Consider the following 18,504-nt stretch of genomic DNA (forward strand, 5'->3'; position numbering starts at 1 on the left):
GTACTTTATGATAATTGCAGGGGATACTGTGTGCTCTCTGGTAGTTTACGATAATTGTAGGGGTTACTGTGTGCTCTCTCTGGTAGTTTACGATAATTGTAGGGGTTACTGTGTGCTCTCTCTGGTAGTTTACAATGATTTTAGGGGTTACTGTGTGCTCTCTCTGGTAGTTTATGATAATTGCAGGGGATACTGTGTGCTCTCTCTGGTAGTTTATGATAATTGCAGGGGATACTGTGTGCTCTCTCTGGTAGTTTATAATAATTGCAGGGGTTACTGTGTGCTCTCTCTGGTAGTTTATGATAATTGCAGGGGATACTGTGTGCTCTCTCTGGTAGTTTATGATAATTGCAGGGGTTACTGTGTACTCTCTGGTAGTTTATGATAATTTTAGGGGTTACTGTGTGCTCTCTCTGGTAAATTACAATAATTGTAGGGGTTACTGTGTGCTCTCTCTGGTAGTTTATGATAATTGCAGGGGATACTGTGTGCTCTCTCTGGTAGTTTATGATAATTTCAGGGGATACTGTGTGCTCTCTCTGGTAGTTTATAATAATTGCAGGGGTTACTGTGTGCTCTCTCTAGTAGTTTATGATAATTGCAGGGGATACTGTGTGCTCTCTGGTAGTTTACGATAATTGTAGGGGTTACTGTGTGCTCTCTCTGGTAGTTTACGATAATTGTAGAGGTTACTTTGTGCTCTCTCTGGTAGTTTACGCTAATTTTAGGGGTTACTGTGTGCTCTCTCTGGTAGTTTACGATAATTGTAGGGGCTACTGTGTGCTCTCTCTGGTAGTTTACGATAATTTTAGGGGTTACTGTGTGCTCTCTCTGGTAGTTTACGATAATTTTAGGGGATACTGTGTGCTCTCTCTGGTAGTTTATGATAATTGTAGGGGTTACTGTGTGCTCTCTCTGGTAGTTTATAATAATTGTAGGGGTTACTGTGTGCTCTCTCTGGTACTTTATGATAATTGCAGGGGATACTGTGTGCTCTCTCTGGTAGTTTATGATAATTGCAGGGTTTACTGTGTGCTCTCTCTGGTACTTTATGATAATTGCAGGGGATACTGTGTGCTCTCTCTGGTAGTTTACGATAATTGTAGGGGTTACTGTGTGCTCTCTCTGGTAGTTTACGATAATTGTAGGGGTTACTGTGTGCTCTCTCTGGTAGTTTACGATAATTGTAGGGGTTACTGTGTGCTCTCTCTGGTAGTTTACGATGATTTTAGGGGATACTGTGTGCTCTCTCTGGTAGTTTATGATAATTGCAGGGGATACTGTGTGCTCTCTCTGGTAGTTTATGATAATTGCAGGGGATACTGTGTGCTCTCTCTGGTAGTTTATAATAATTGCAGGGGTTACTGTGTGCTCTCTCTGGTAGTTTATGATAATTGCAGGGGATACTGTGTGCTCTCTCTGGTAGTTTATGATAATTGCAGGGGTTACTGTGTACTCTCTCTGGTAGTTTATGATAATTTTAGGGGTTACTGTGTGCTCTCTCTGGTAAATTACAATAATTGTAGGGGTTACTGTGTGCTCTCTCTGGTAGTTTATGATAATTGCAGGGGATACTGTGTGCTCTCTCTGGTAGTTTATGATAATTGCAGGGGATACTGTGTGCTCTCTCTGGTAGTTTATAATAATTGCAGGGGTTACTGTGTGCTCTCTCTGGTAGTTTATGATAATTGCAGGGGATACTGTGTGCTCTCTCTGGTAGTTTACGATAATTGTAGGGGTTACTGTGTGCTCTCTCTGGTAGTTTATGATAATTTTAGGGGTTACTGTGTGCTCTCTGGTAGTTTACGATAATTTTAGGGGATACTGTGTGCTCTCTCTGGTAGTTTATGATAATTTTAGGGGATACTGTGTGCTCTCGCTGGTAGTTTATAATAATTGTAGGGGTTACTGTGTGCTCTCTCTGGTAGTTTACGATAATTTTAGGGGATACTGTGTGCTCTCTCTGGTAGTTTATGATAATTGCAGGGGATATTGTGTGCTCTCTCTGGTAGTTTACGATAATTGTAGGGGTTACTGTGTGCTCTCTCTGGTAGTTTATGATAATTTTAGGGTATACTGTGTGCTCTCGCTGGTAGTTTATTATAATTGTAGGGGTTACTGTGTGCTCTCTCTGGTACTTTATGATAATTGCAGGGGATACTGTGTGCTCTCTCTGGTAGTTTACGATAATTGTAGGGGTTACTGTGTGCTCTCTCTGGTAGTTTACGATAATTGTAGGGGTTACTGTGTGCTCTCTCTGGTAGTTTATGATAATTGTAGGGGTTACTGTGTGCTCTCTCTGGTAGTTTACGATAATTGTTGGGGTTACTGTGTGCTCTCTCTGGTAGTTTATAATAATTGTAGGGGTTACTGTGTGCTCTCTCTGGTAGTTTATGATAATTGCAGGGGATATTCTGTGCTCTCTCTGGTAGTTTATGATAATTGCAGGAGTTACTCTGTACTCTCTCTGGTAGTTTATGATAATTTTAGGGGATACTGTGTGCTCTCGCCTGTAGTTTTTGATAATTGTAGGGGATACTGTGTGCTCTCGCTGGTACTTTATGATAATTGTAGGGGTTACTGTGTGCTCTCTCTGGTAGTTTACGATAATTGCAGGTGTTACTGTGTGCTCTCTCTGGTAGTTTACAATAATTGTAGGGGTTACTGTGTGCTCTCTCTGGTAGTTTACGATAATTGTAGGGGTTACTGTGTGCTCTCTCTGGTAGTTTACGATAATTTTAGGGGTTACTGTGTGCTCTCTCTGGTAGTTTACGATAATTTTAGGGGATACTGTGTGCTCTCTCTGGTAGTTTATGATAATTGCAGGGGATACTGTGTGCTCTCTCTGGTAGTTTATGATAATTGCAGGGGATACTGTGTGCTCTCTCTGGTAGTTTATGATAATTGCAGGGGATACTGTGTGCTCGCTCTGGTAGTTTACGATAATTGTAGGGGTTACTGTGTGCTCTCTCTGGTAGTTTATAATAATTGTAGGGGTTACTGTGTGCTCTCTCTGGTAGTTTATGATAATTGCAGGGGATACTGTGTGCTCTCTCTGGTAGTTTATGATAATTGTAGGGGTTACTGTGTGCTCTCTCTGGTAGTTTATAATAATTGCAGGGGATACTGTGTGCTCTTTCTGGTAGTTTATGATAATTGCAGGGGTTACTGTGTGCTCTCTCTGGTAGTTTACGATAATTGTAGGGGTTACTGTGTGCTCTCTCTGGTAGTTTACGCAAATTTTAGGGGTTACTGTGTGCTCTCTCTGGTAGTTTATGATAATTGTAGGGGTTACTGTGTGCTCTCTCTGGTAGTTTATGATAATTGTAGGGGTTACTGTGTGCTCTCTCTGGTAGTTTATGATAATTGCAGGGGATACTGTGTGCTCTCTCTGGTAGTTTATGATAATTTTAGGGGTTACTGTGTGCTCTCTCTGGTAGTTTACGATAATTTTAGGGGTTACTGTGTGCTCTCTCTGGTAGTTTACGATAATTTTAGGGGTTACTGTGTGCTCTCTCTGGTAGTTTACGATAATTTTAGGGGTTACTGTGTGCTCTCTCTGGTAGTTTACGATAATTTTAGGGGTTACTGTGTGCTCTCTCTGGGTTTTTTGATAATCGTAGGGATTTGTCCTCCCTCTCTGACATTTTTTGATAATCATATGGGTTTCTGAACCTTCTTATTGGATTTTTTTTAATAACTGTAGGGGATTCTGCACCCTCTCTGGGATTTTTTGTTAATCGAAGGGGATTTTTTGCTCCCTCTCTGGCATTTTTTCATAATCATAGGGGTTTCTGCACCCTCTCTGGGATTTTTTGATAATCGTAGGGCATTCTGAATGCACTTCCTGGGATTTTTTGATAATCGTAGGGGTTTCTGCACCTTCTCTGGGATTTTTCGATAATCGTAGGGGTTTCTGTACCCTCTCTGGGACTTGTTGATAACCATAGGGGATTCTGCACACTCTCTCAGGGATTTTTTGATAATCGTAAGGGAATTCTGCTCCCTCCCTGGGATTTTTGGTAATCATAAGGGTTTCTGCACCCTCTCATTTGAATTTTTTAATAATCATAGGGGATTCTGCACCCTCTCTAGGATTTTTGAAAACCGTAGGAGATTCTGCACGGTCTCTCTGGCATTTTCTGATAATCATAAGGGTTTCTGCACCCTCTCATTGGAATTTTTTGATAATTGTAGGGGTTTCTGCACCCTTTCTGGGATTTCTTGATAATCGTAGGGGATTCTGCTCCCTCTCTGGTATTTTGATAATCGTAGGGGTTTCTGTAAGTTCCCTGGTGTTGAAATTGGGCCAGTTTGGTGGCGTTGTCTGTAATTAGCGATGTGTTGTGGTGGTTGGGCTGATAAACTGGGATGCTGTGACTAAACAGATCATTCCCACTGCAGCTTCATACCCTGTCCATGCACCTGCTTTTGGCTTCATCAACCACCCCCACCCCCAACTCCCTTTAAACTTTACCACATTCTGACCTTCTTCTTTTTATATATATTTATATATATTTATATTTCTTTATTGGGAACACTGTGCATCGTATTGTTTGAGGTCAGTGTATCGTTTATCAGTAGAGACATGAAACATTTCAGTTTTAAGTTTTCTAAGGGATTAAATATGATGGAAGTTATTTGGGGGGCATTTTTTATATATGTTTACACACTAAATTATAATATATTTATAATATATTATATAATTTATATAATATTATTTACAATATATTATATATATGTAATACATTTATTACTCTAAACGTTTGCACTAGTGCGCCGCCATTTTGCCTGTGCAGCATTAGGGACGTCAGGAGGTTGGTTGGTTGAAGAGCCCAGGTACAGGAAAAAAGCTTGTTGTTTGTCGAGATTATGGATGAAGACGAAGCTGAAGGGTTTTTATCAGGTTCCTAGAAACCCAATGGATTATGCTTTCGAGCCAGTGAGGAAACGAGACAGATTAACGGTACAAGCTTTATACAAAGGAGCAGCCAGCGGTTCCCGTACAGGTGGAGAGGGTCGGTAACACTTTGCCTGGTGCAGATGCGGTCACTGCACTGCTGTGCCGACTGCAACCGAGTGCATTTGCTGTCAGGAGGCTAACGTGGACCACCAGAGAATCTTTCCTGCATAACCCTGAGCAGAACTTTTCAGATGCTTTTCTAAGAGAGAAATGTTTTGGAGGCATCTATGCTTTCTTTATGTAAGGTCTGTGCGGAAACCCTGGAGTACGTTAACAGCAGCTACTGCCATCCAGTTAACTAGCTTGACTGAATGAAACGTACATGATTTAAGTGGATAATAAAACACCCAGGCGCTGTTTGGTTGATAAACCGTTCAGTTTGGAAGTTAGAAGGCTTGCTGGGTAGCTAGCTTCATCTAGTTAGTGTTGGCTAGCTATCTTAACATGGCAAGCTAAGTAGCTAAAGCTAGCTATGTTAAGATATGCAGATGCTTAGCTAACGCTAGCTATGTTATCTTTTAACTGTCAGCTTATTATTATTAACTTTTGGTACCTCTCGCTGCTCTGCTGGGTGGGCTCATCGTTTGGCTTGTTCCTTGCGGCCCCCAACTGCTGCTTTCATACTACCGTCTGTCGGACGGTCTGTACATCCCAGCTGGTTAGAGGAAAAAAGCCTCGGGCTTCAGCTTATTTGTCTGGCAATAGACTAATGCTCCTGACTCAAAAACCCTCTCCTCCACATAATCCATTTTTTGATGGTTAGGGACTGGGGTATTATATGTACCGGTAAACAATAAACAAAAGAAATGTCTTGTAAAAATAATTTGTGAAACGTCACATCAGAGATATTCATTTTAATAATATTTAATAATATTAAGTGATAATATTAATTATCATCACGTAAAAGCTCCAAAAACACATACAGCTGCAGCACATAACAATAACATTGTTAGAGAGAGTCTTATTTACACCTCAGACATTATGTTTGATTTAATCATGATTATTCAAGTGAGTGGATCACAATGACCAGATCTAAAGAGCTCCTTGATCCTTCAGAAAGAAAGCTATAGATGCATTTGTGTCTGGGAAAGGGTTTAAAAAGATCTCAAAATAATTAACATTTTACCGTCTGCTAAATCATTTACAAGTGAAACAATCACCAACATGACAGGTTAGGCCGTCCTAGCAAGTTCAGCCCAAAGGATCCTGAAATATATCCTAAAATGTTATTGGTAGCACCGCAGTTGATGTCATTGTGCAGCATCACCTTCAGAAGGAGACCAATCAAGTTTTGTTTTTATTGAAGGAATGCAAAAAAACAATAGGGAGACAATGAGACTGACCTATGGAACAGTGTTTTTTGGACAGATTATTTTGGCACAGTAACAGACTACATGTTTAGTATGAACTAAACACAGAACTTGAGCATGAGAACCTGCTACTAATGCATGTGGGTGGAGGGGTCACAGTTTTTATTTAAAGTTTTTTAAGGGGTGTCCTAACTTTTTCTTATAACTGTACATTAGTCTCGAAGCCTAATGCAGATCTTACAAAAAGCTAATCATATGCCAGCTGTGAGCTACATGTAAAAGAAATAAAGTACTTATGTAAAGTCGAGTTTTGGCTTTAGTAACAGCACTGTGTCCTATCTTTTTTTTCCTCCATGTTTGGATTGTTTATTCATTGATTTCACCTCATTCCTCCTCCTGTTGTCTTTCCTGCTCCACCTGTGGAAAGGTGCAGTGGTCCCAGCAGGCCGCTCCTTACTTCACGCCTTGCTCACTCTAACTCAGTGAGCCCGCCAGCCCCCAACCAGCTCCCACCACAGCTGGACGAGGAGCCCCCTCGGGTAAGCTCCGGTCTGCCTGCTGAGCACTGGGTCCGGTGTTCTGATGGTGTATGACGGATGTCCATAGTGTGGCTGATGAGCTGGATGATTTTAATATAATCCTCTATTTTAATGTGCTCATCAGCTGTCCCTCCCTCATCTGAAGTCTGATATAATCTGATGACACAGAGAAGCTTTGCACTGGAAATAGGTTCTGCTGGCTAGTTACTAGAATCACCACAGGCACTATAATATGTTTTTATTATAATACTTTACAAATGTTTTCTAATTTTTCTAAGTTGTTAAACTGCGATGCCACTGTGCATTCATGTGTATGTATATGTAAATATGTGTGTGATATATACATAATCAGTAGGGGTGGGCATCGTCACTGATTTTCCAGTTCGATTCAATTCAGATTCACAAGGTCCCGATTGGATTCAAAATCGTTTTATTTAGGTAAATTTCAGTTACAATAAAAATTGTATTTTAAATATGAAATGTATGAAATTATACAAAAAACATTTAAACTTCCATTATTAAACTTCCATTATTAACACAACAGTTACATTCTTCTTTTAAAATCATGTAGCTCAGTTAATTGCTACACCGTACATCTCTATACAGGTTTGGAACAGCCACATTACTCGAATGTTTACATGTGGGTAAAATATAATTCAGAACATTAATGTGGCTTTGGAAGCCATCGTTCTCAACAGCGCTGTATGAATGTATATACTGACATTTTAGTTACATAAAACAAAAACATTACATGCTTCATACATTTCTTATTTATTTGCGAATAAAAGTATTGTTGAATAAATAATGTAAAGAGAGAAAACTTTATTAAATTTAAAGGAAAAAACAGCCAGTCTGAGAGGAGCTTTTCTCCCCAGTTATAAGAGCCTCTGAATTAAATCACTGAATTAGTTAAAGAAGCTTTATAGAAAATGTGATCATAATTCAACTATTTACACATTAAATCACTCAGTTACAGATTAATCTACAGTTATTCTGTCTAACCTATTACACTGTACGGCCGCCTGATGCTGCTAGAGCACCAGCAGGGGTTAGATTAGCGCTTTGTGTGCGTGTAAGGCTAGGAAACCCGGCTAAAGGGGGAATAGCTTACCCAGTGAAAAGGCTAACCTGCTAAGCTAACGGTGGATTCACTTACTTTAAAGTACAGGCGAAAACAACACTGGAAAACAACTTAAAACAGTGTTAAATATACTCGTTTGATAAACACAGGCAGAATTGAGTGGAAAAACAAATAATTACTTACATTTTTACAGAAAGTCCCCACAGTGCCATATCCTGTCCTAGCTTTATATGAATCGATATTGGATCATTCAAATGAAGATCGATTTAAATGCAGCATGCTTACAGACTAATTATCTAATGCTGCATGGCTTCCAAAAGTATTCATACCTCTTGAACTTTTTCACATTTTGACACCTTATAACCACAAATGTAAACTCTGGTGTAAAATGGACTTTTGGTGTGGTAAAACATGATAAAAAAGAGAGCCCTGACATGTAAATCGAGGCATTAATAACTTAAAAAGTGCACAAAAAGCTTATTAAAAACCACTGTTTACATACCGTGCCGCTAGCTTCAGCTCTGAGCTCCACCATCATTGTACTGATAATGACAGCCATATTTATACATAGACTCTGCATAGATAGCTGCTACGCCAGGAGTCTATGTATATATACAGTATGTCTATGTCATTATCAGTACAATGATGGCGGAGCTCAGAGCTGAAGCTAGCGGCACGGGATGTGAACAGTGGTTTTTAATAAGCTTCTTGTGCACTTTTTAAGTCATTTATGCCTCGTTTTTAAATGTCAGGGCTCTCTGGATTCTAGCAAGGAGGTGTGGAGCTACTTTGAACTGCAATTACAGCTGCAAGTCTTTTGGGGGTTGTCTCTACCAGTTTTATGCATCTGGAGACTGAGCTGTTTGCTCATTCTTTTTTATAAAACAGCTGAAGCTCAGCCAAGTTGGATGAAGGCGTCTGTGAACAGCAATGTTCTCATCTTGCCACAGAAGCTCAGTTGTATTTAGGTCAGAACTTTGACTGGGCCATTCTAACACATGAATATACTTTAATCTAAACCATTCCACTGTAGCTCTGTGGCTGTATGTGAAGAGTCTTTGGCTGTATTCGGAATGGCATACTACATACTACTCGCGTACTAAATCTGCCTAAAGCCAGTATGCAGTACGCAGTGTGTGACCAAACTGAGGATCTGTAGTGCACTACATGTACCCGGATGGTGTACTACTCCGCTCCGATTCCGCAGTGTGCATGGGGAGCTATCTTCGCGGTGTACTGCATCCCATCATGCATTGCGACTGGCTTCTCCAGCTCGCTTCAGAAAAAAACAAGATGGAGGCGAGTGCGAGAGATTTTTAAATTTTATAAATAAATATATTTTTAAATTAAGGGAATTATTTTGGAAAGTATTGGCTCACCGCTGTCGAGCCCCCTCCGCTGCCGCGGCCGAGCGCTGTCCGCCGCCGGGACCCTCCGCTGCCGCGACCGAGCGCTTTCCGCGGCCGGGACAGTGGAGGGTCTCGACAGCGGTGAGCCATTACTTTCCTTGATGCAGTAAATAATTCCCTCAGTTTTAATAAATTATTCTGTTATTTTAATAAATGATTCCCTCAGTTTTAATAAATAATTCCCTCAGTTTTAATAAATTATTCTGTTATTTTAATAAATGATTCCCTCAGTTTTAATAAATTATTCCCTCAGTTTTAATAAATTATTCTGTTATTTTAATAAATGATTCCCTCAGTTTTAATAAATTATTCTGTTACTTTAATAAAAAATTCCCTCAGTTTTAATAAATCGTTCTCTTTATTTAATAAATAATTACCTTTGTTGAATAAATCGTTCTGTTAATTTAATAAATAATTACCTTTGTTTAAAAAATCGTTCTGTTGATTTAATAAATAATTCCCTCAGTTTTAATAAATCGTTCTCTTTATTTAATAAATAATTCCAATAAATCGTTCTGTTAATTTAATAAATAATTACCTTTGTTTAAAAAATTGTTCTGTTGATTTAATAAATAATTCCCTCAGTTTTAATAAATCGTTCTCTTTATTTAATAAATAATTCCAATAAATCGTTCTGTTAATTTAATAAATAATTACCTTTGTTTAAAAAATCGTTCTGTTGATTTAATAAATAATTCCCTCAGTTTTAATAAATCGTTCTCTTTATTTAATAAATAATTCCAATAAATCGTTCTGTTAATTTAATAAATAATTACCTTTGTTTAAAAAATCGTTCTTTTGATTTAATAAATAATTCCCTCAGTTTTAATACATATTTTTCTTTTAAATAAGGGAATGATTTGAATACAAATTAATAAAATTGTTTCACTTGTGCAACGTGTCTCATTTCTTTTATTGTTGAGATTGTGTAAATATGAATAAGAGTTTGTTTAAATGTTTTCTTCTTGATGGTACTTACATAGATGAAAATAGTAATCTACTAAAATAAATAGGAAAACGTATTTAAATATAACTGGAACTTTCTTGGGTTGTTTCTGTTTACAACTCACTCTGAGGAATTCGGAGCACTACAGAGCACTGACTGGTGTGTCACAGCAGGACCGTGTAGGGTACTACAATCAAAAGTGTTGCAGTACCGAATACTACATACTGGGCAGTGTGTAGTATGCAGTACATACTAGTGCAGTATGCAGTACGCAGTATAGTAGTATGCCATTCCGAATACAGCCATTGTCTTTAATCTCCTTCCCAGTCTGCCAGTCCTTTGCAGCTTCCACCAGGTTTTTTTTCAGGATTGCCCTGTATTTAGCTCCACCCATCTTAACTGACCACAACACTTTCTTCCACATGTTTGCTGTACAAACAGCACTTCTTACATCATAAAGGACATATTTGTGCAGTGCACGGCTGATAGTTGTCCTGTTGACAGATTCTCCCACCTGAGCTGTGAATTTCTGCAGCTTCTCCAGAGTGACCATGGACCTCTTGGCTGCTTCTCTGACCAGTGCTTTTCTTGCTGGATCTGTCAGTTTGGGTGGACAGCCATGTCTTGGTAGGTGCTCATTGGGATGCTTAAAGCTTGGGATATATTTTTATAAACTAACCCTGTTTAAATTTCTCCACAACGTTGTCTCTGACCTGTCTGGTGAGTTCCTTGGTCTTTATGATGCTGTTTGTTCACAAGTTTTCTCTAACAAATCACTGAGGCCTTCACAAAACAGCTGAATTTATACCTGAGACTAAATTATACACAGCTGGACTGGATTAACTAATTAGGTGACTTCTAAAGGCAGTTGACTGCACTGGATTTAATAAAGGGGTTTCAGAATAAACTCAATACTTTTGCATAAAACACTTGTTAGATTTTGTTTAATAATGTTTTTTTTAAACAATGTATAATTTTAAATTCAATTTACAATGATGTGCTTCTTAGTGTTTGTGGTTGTAAGGTAACAAAATTTAAAATTTCAAGAGGTATGAATACTTTTGCAAGAGACTGTATGTATGCATATATAGTGTGTGTGTGTGTGTATATATATATATATATATATATATATATATATATATACACATACACATACAGGCCAAAAGTTTAGACACACCTTCTCATTCAATGCGTTTTCTTTGTTTTCATGACTATTTACATTGTAGATTCTCACTGAAGGCATCAAAACTATAACACATGTGGAGTTTTGTACTTAACAAAAAAAAGTGAAATAACTGAAAACATGTTTTATATTCTATTTTTTTTTTCAAAATAGCCACCCTTTGCTCTGATTACTGCTTTGCACACTCTTGGAATCCTCTCAATGAGCTTCAAGAGTTTGTCACCTGAAATGGTTTTCAGGTGTGCCTTATCAGAGTTAATTAGTGGAATATCTTATACACAGCTGACAGCCCTATTGGACAAAACAAGGGGCCATCATTACTTTTCATATTATAAGAAATGAAGTCAGTCTGGAAAATTGCAAAAACTCTAAATGTGTCCCCAAGTGGAGTCGCAAAAAACATCAAGTGCTACATTGAAACTGGCACACATGAGCACCGACCCAGGAAAGGAAGCCCAAAAGTTACCTCTTGTAGCTCAGATCAGAGACCAATTGAATGCCACACAGAGTTTTAGAAGCAGACCCATCTGTAGAATAACTGTTAAGAGGAGACTGCTCAAATCAGGCCTTCATGATCAAATAGCTGCTAGAAAACCACAGCTAAGGAGAGGCAACAAGCAGAAGAGATTTGTTTGGTCCAAGAAACACAAGGAATGGACATTAGACCAGTGGAAATCTGGTCTTTGGTCTGATGAGTCCAAATTTGAGATCTTTCCAACCGCCGTGTCTTTTTGAGATGCAGAAAAGGTGAATGGGTGGATTCCACATGCCTGGTTCCCACTGTGAAGTATGGAGGAGGAGCTGTGATGGTGTTGGGGTGTTTTGCTGGTGACACTGTTGGGTGTTTATTCAAAATTAAAGGCACACTGAACCAGCATGACTACCACAGCATCCTGCAGCGACATGCCATCCCATCTGGTTTGCATTTAGGTGGACGATAATAAATTTTTAACAGGATAATGACCCCGAACACACCTCCAGGCTGTGTAAGGGCTATTTGACCAAGAAGGAGAGTGATGGAGTGCTGCGGCAGATGACCTGGCCTCCACAGTCACCGGACCTGAACCCAATCCAGATGGTTTGGGGTGAGCTGGACCACAGAGTGAAGAAAACCATTTCAGGTGACAAACTCTTGAATCTCATTGAGAGGATTCCAAGAGTGTGCAAAGCAGTAATCAGAGCAAAGGGTGGCTATTTTGAAGAAACTAGAATATAAAATATGTTTTCAGTTATTTCACCGTTTCTTGGTAATTACATAACTCCACATGTGTTCATACATAGTTTTGATGCCTTCAGTGAGAATCTACAATGTAAATAGTCATGAAAATAAAAATAAAAAGCATTGAATAAGAAGGTGTGTCCAAACTTTTGGCCTGTACTATATATATATATATATATATATATATATATATATATATATACATTGTGGCGTGAGGAGGCGGAGGAACCGGGGTTCCCCACACTTAGCAACGCTCAGCCCTGTCTGTCTCAGCTGGTCTGCATCAGGACGGATTAAACAGCCAGCTAGGACAGGCATATAAACTGAGCCTCAGCCCTCACTCAGAGAGGACTTTCACTGGGGAGCTGAGGGCTGAAGCCGCACGGACCTTAAAACATAAGACTAAATAACCTAAACGCGACTAGAGCCCCACTGGGCTAGCGTTATGCTGCTTTAAGTTTGTTTTGGTGTGGTGGAGGGCATTTCAAAGCCAAATAAAGGTATGATTTGAGTTCATTTACTCCCCATGTCTGTGTTATCTGTATATATATATATATATAGTATATGCCACAGAAAACACCAGCAGCCCACCTCAAACATTTCTCACTGTTATGCAGTGCTTCAGTAATGCAGATGGGAGTGTTTTATACAGAATTTTAAATAGATAAATCGAGGGATAAATATATGAATAGTGATTGTTCCACTAATTACTAGGTGGATGAATCACAATTGTGAAGATGTTGAAGTTTGACAATACTTCTGATGAAGTTGTACTTGTGGTTTTGGTGCAAGTGTGATTATAGTGGTGTTGAGTCAATTTACTGATGAGTAAATTGTAACCTGGACATGAGTGGATTGATAGACTGGTGAATTGGTGATGAGTGGACTGGGGAAACGGTGATGAGTGGACTGGTGAACTGGTAATGAGTGGACTGGTAATGAGTGGGCTGGTGAACTGGTGATAAGTGGACTAGTGAACTGGTGATGAGTGGACTGGTGAACTGGTGATAAGTGGACTAGTGATGAGTGGACTGGTGAACTGATGAATAGTGTACTGGTGAACTGGTGATGAGTGTACTGGTGATATGTGGACTAGTGATGAGTGGACTGGTGAACTGGTAAATAGTGATGTGTGAACTGGTGATAAGTGGACTGGTGAACTGGTGATGAGTGGACTGGTGAACTGGTGATGAGTGGACTGGTGAACTGGTGATATGTGGACTGGTGATGAGTGGACTGGTGAACTGGTGATGAATGGACTGGTGATAAGTGGACTAATGATGAGTGGACTGGGGAATTGGTGAATAATGTACTGGTGAACTGGTGATGAGTGTACTGGTGAACTGGTGATAAGTGGACTGGATAACTGGTGATGAGTGGACTGGGGATGAGTGAACTGGTGATGAGGGGACTGGTGAACTGATGATGAGTGGGCTGGTGAACTGGTGATGAGTGTACTGGTGAACTGGTGATAAGTGGACTGGTGATAATTGGACTGGAAAACTGGTGATGAGTGGACTGGGGATGAGTGAACTGGTGATGAGTGGGCTGGTGAACTGGTGATGAGTGGACTGGTGAACTGGTGATGAGTGGACTGGTGAACTGGTGATGAGTGGATGACTCTGGACCTGCTGGATGTTGTTCTGCTCAGCTGTAAAAGGGCTGCCGTTGCTCAGACAATTTGTGTCAAATCATCACTTGACCACACAAAACATTGATCACTTCCTGCCTGTCTTTCTGGAAGGTTCCGGTTAGAACCACGTCTAGGTCACCTGCGCTCTCCCATCAAGAATCCCCTCACCAGGGTGTCCCTCTGCAGCCTCACAGGAATGCAGGAAGGTATGTGATATAGTGTTTGTGTGTGTGGGAGTGAGAGAGGTGTATGCATAGGCTGGTTTTGTGGGTGTGTGTTTGTGGGTGATTGATTTGGCTGGCTGAGTGGGTGGTGGTTGTGTGTGTGGTGGTGGGGGTGTGTGCGTGGGTGATGGAGTTGGGTAGATTTGTATATGTGTGGTGTGTGTGGGTGTCTTGGTTGTGTGTGTGGGAGAGTTTTGTATATGTGTGGAGTGTGTGTGGGTGTCGTGGTTGCGTGTGTGGGGGAGTTTTGTGTATGTGTGGTGTGTGTGTCGTGGTTGCGTAAGTGGGGTAGTCTTGTATATGTGTGGGTGTCTTGGTTGCATGTGTGGGGGAGTTTTGTGTGTGTGGTGTCGTGGTTTTGTGTGTGGGGGAGTTTTGTATATGTGTGGAGTGTGTGTGTGGGTGTCGTGGTTGCGTGTGTGTGGGAGTTTTGTTGTGTGGGTGTCGTGGTTTTGTGTGCAGGGGAGTTTTGTAAATGTGTGGAGTGTGTGGGTATCGGGTTTGCGTGTGTGGGGGAGTTTTGTATATGTGTGGTGTGTGGGGTAGTTTTGTAAATGTGGTGTGTGTGGTGGGTGTGTTTGGGTGTCTTGGTTGCGTGTGTGGGTAGATTTATATATATATATACGGTATGTGGGGTAGTTTTATATATGTGTGGTGTGTGTGTGCCGTGGTTGCGTGTGTGGGGGAGTTTTGTGTATGTGTGGGGTGTGTGTGCGGGGGTAGTTTATATATGTGTGGGGTGTGTGTGGGGGGATAGTTTTGTATATGTGTGGTGTGTGTGCGTAGGGATAGTTTTGAATATGTGTGGTTTGTGTGTGGGGGGTGTAGTTTTGTGTATGTGTGGTGTGTGTTTGGCGGTGTGTGTAGGCGATGGTTGTGTGGGTTGTTTTTGGCGGTAAGAGTTAGTGTGTTTTTGATGATGTGTGTTTGGCAGTGTGTGTGTGTGTGTTTTTGGCAGTGTGTGTGTGGGTATGTTTGCCAGTGTGCGGGGGTGTGTTTGGTGGTGTGTGGGTGTGTTTGACAATGTGTGTGTCTGGCGGTGTGTGGGGGAGTTTTGTGTATGTGTGGGGTGTGTGTGCGGGGGTAGTTTATATATGTGTGGGGTGTGTGTGGGGGGATAGTTTTGTATATGTGTGGTGTGTGTGCGTAGGGATAGTTTTGAATATGTGTGGTTTGTGTGTGGGGGGTGTAGTTTTGTGTATGTGTGGTGTGTGTTTGGCGGTGTGTGTAGGCGATGGTTGTGTGGGTTGTTTTTGGCGGTAAGAGTTAGTGTGTTTTTGATGATGTGTGTTTGGCAGTGTGTGTGTGTGTGTTTTTGGCAGTGTGTGTGTGGGTATGTTTGCCAGTGTGCGGGGGTGTGTTTGGTGGTGTGTGGGTGTGTTTGACAATGTGTGTGTCTGGCGATGTGTGTGTGGAGGTGTGTTTGGCGGTGTGTGTGTGTTTGGCGGTGTCTGTGTGTGTGGGTGTGTTTGGCGGTGTGTGTGAGTGTATTTGGCGGTGTGTGTGTGTGTGGGTGTGTGTTTGGTGGTGTGAGTGTTTGGCGGTGTGTGTGGGTGTGTGTGGGTGTGCCTGGCGGTGTGTTTGGCGGTGTGTGTGGGTGTGTTTGGCGGTGTGTTTTGCAGTGAGTGTGAGTGTGTGTGTTTGGTGGTGTGTGTTTTTGGCGGTGTGTGTGGGGGGATATGTTTGGCGGTGTGTGTTTGTGGGGGTGTGTTTGGCAGTATGTGTGTGTTTGGCGGTGTGTGTGGGGGTGTGTTTGGAGGTGTGTGTGTGGGTGTCTTTGGCGGTGTGTGTGTTTGGCGATGTGTTTGACGTTGTCTGTGTGTGTGGGTGTGTTTTGCGGTGTGTGTGTGGGTGTGTTTGGCGGTGTGTGGGTGTGTGTTTGGCGGTGTGTGTGTGTGGGTGTGTTTGGCAGTGTGTGTGGGTGTGTTTGGCAGTGTGTTTGACGATGTGTGTGGGTGTGTTTGGCGGTGTGTGTGGGTGTGTTTGGCAGTGTGTGTGTTTGGCGGTGTGTTTGGCGGTGTCTGTGTGTGTGGGTGTGTTTGGCGGTGTGTGTGGGTGTGTGTATGCAGTGTGTGTGTTTGGTGGTGGTGTGTGTGTGGGTTTGTTTGGCGGTGTTTGTGGGTTTGTGTTTGGGTGTGTGTGTGTGTGGGTGTGTGTTTGGCGGTGTGTGTGGGTGTGTGTAGGCGATGGTTGTGTGGGGATGTTTTTGGCGGTAAGAGTGAGTGTGTTTTTGTGATGTGTGTTTGGTGGTGGTGTGTGTGTGGGTTTGTTTGGCGGTGTGTGTGTGGGTGTGTTTGGCGGTGTGTGTGGGTGTGTGTAGGCGATGGTTGTGTGGGGATGTTTTTGGCGGTAAGAGTGAGTGTGTTTTTGATGATGTGTGTTTGGTGGTGGTGTGTGTGTGGGTTTGTTTGGCGGTGTGTGTGTGGGTGTGTTTGGCGGTGTGTGTGTGTGTGTTTGACGGTGTGGGTGGGGGTATGTTTGGCGTTGTCTGTGTGTGTGGGTGTGTGTTTGGCGGTGTGTGTGTGTGGGTGTGTTTGGCGGTGTGTGTGTGTGGGTGTGTTTGGCGGTGTGTGTGGGTGTGTTTGGCAGTGTGTTTGGCAATGTGTTTGGCGGTGGGTGTGTTAAGCGGTGTGTGTGTGTGTGTGTTTGGCGGTGTGTTTAGCGGTGTGTGTGGGTGTGTGTGGGTGTGTTTGGCGGTGTGTGGGTGTGTTTTGCGGTGTGTGTGGGTGTGTGTTTGGTGGTGTGTGTGTTTGGCGGTGTGTGGGTGTGCTTGTCGGTGTGTTTGGCGTTGTGTGTGTTTGGCGGTGTGTTTTGCAGTGAGTGTGTGTGTGTGTGTGTGTGTTTGGTGGTGTGTGTTTTTGGCGGTGTGTGTGTGGGGGTATGTTTGGCGGTGTGTGTTTGTGGGAGTGTGTTTGGCAGTATGTGTGTGTTTGGCGGTGTGTGTGGGGGTGTGTTTGGAGGTGTGTGTGTCTGTTTGGCGGTGTCTGTGTGTGTGGCGGTGTGTGGGGGTGTGTTTGGAGGTGTGTGTGTCTGTTTGGCGGTGTCTGTGTGTGTGGCTGTGTGTGGCGGTGTGTGTGTGTGTGTGTTTGGCGGTGTGTGTGTTTGGCGGTGTGTTTGCCGTTGTCTGTGTGTGTGGGTGTGTTTCTCGGTGTGTGTGGGTGTGTTTTGCGGTGTGTGTGGGTGTGTTTGGCGGTGTGTGGGTGTGTGTTTGGCGGTGTGTGTGTGTGGGTGTGTTTGGCAGTGTGTGTGGGTGTGTTTGGCAGTGTGTTTGACGGTGTGTGTGGGTGTGTTTGGCGGTGTGTGTGGGTGTGTTTGGCAGTGTGTGTGTTTGGCGGTATGTTTGGCGGTGTCTGTGTGTGTGGGTGTGTTTGGCGGTGTGTGTGGGTGTGTGTATGCAGTGTGTGTGTTTGGTGGTGGTGTGTGTGTGGGTTTGTTTGGCGGTGTGTGTGGGTGTGTGTTTGGCGGTGTGTGTGGGTGTGTGTAGGCGATGGTTGTGTGGGGATGTTTTTGGCGGTAAGAGTGAGTGTGTTTTTGTGATGTGTGTTTGGCGGTGTGTGTGTGGGTGTGTTTGGGGGTGTGTGTGTGGGGGTGTGTAGGCGGTGGTTGTGTGGGGGTGTTTTTGGTGGTAAGAGTGAGTGTGTTTTTGGTGATGTGTGTTTGGTGGTGGTGTGTGTGTGTGGGTTTGTTTGGCGGTGTGTATGTGGGTGTGTTTGGCGGTGTGTGTGGGTGTGTGTAGGCGATGGTTGTGTGGGGATGTTTTTGGCGGTAAGAGTGAGTGTGTTTTTGATGATGTGTGTTTGGTGGTGGTGTGTGTGTGGGTTTGTTTGGCGGTGTGTGTGTGGGTGTGTTTGGCGGTGTGTGTGTGTGTTTGACGGTGTGGGTGGGGGTATGTTTGGCGGTGTCTGTGTTTGGCAGTGTGTGTGTGTTTGGCGGTGTGTTCGGCGTTGTCTGTGTGTGTGGGTGTGTTTGGCGGTGTGTGTGTGGGTGTGTTTGGCGG

The 18,504-nt window shown here is 42.4% G+C and overlaps 1 protein-coding gene across 7 annotated transcripts in view; it reads left to right on the top strand.

Moving 5' to 3' along the window:
* map4k4 (mitogen-activated protein kinase kinase kinase kinase 4) overlaps positions 1-18,504 on the top strand; it is a 211,352-nt gene that overhangs the window by 155,540 nt on the left and 37,308 nt on the right. For 5 of the 7 annotated variants that reach the window (XM_049485385.1, XM_049485378.1, XM_049485380.1 and 2 more), the window contains one exon: positions 14,395-14,489. The exons of the other annotated variants lie outside the window; for them this stretch is intronic. In XM_049485385.1, the coding sequence (XP_049341342.1) occupies positions 14,395-14,489 (95 nt within the window). The remainder of the gene's footprint in view (positions 1-14,394; positions 14,490-18,504) is intronic. 7 annotated transcript variants of the gene reach the window in all.

Source organism: Astyanax mexicanus, chromosome 11, assembly GCF_023375975.1.
Source record: "Astyanax mexicanus isolate ESR-SI-001 chromosome 11, AstMex3_surface, whole genome shotgun sequence".
Taxonomy (NCBI): Eukaryota; Metazoa; Chordata; class Actinopteri; order Characiformes; family Acestrorhamphidae; genus Astyanax; species Astyanax mexicanus.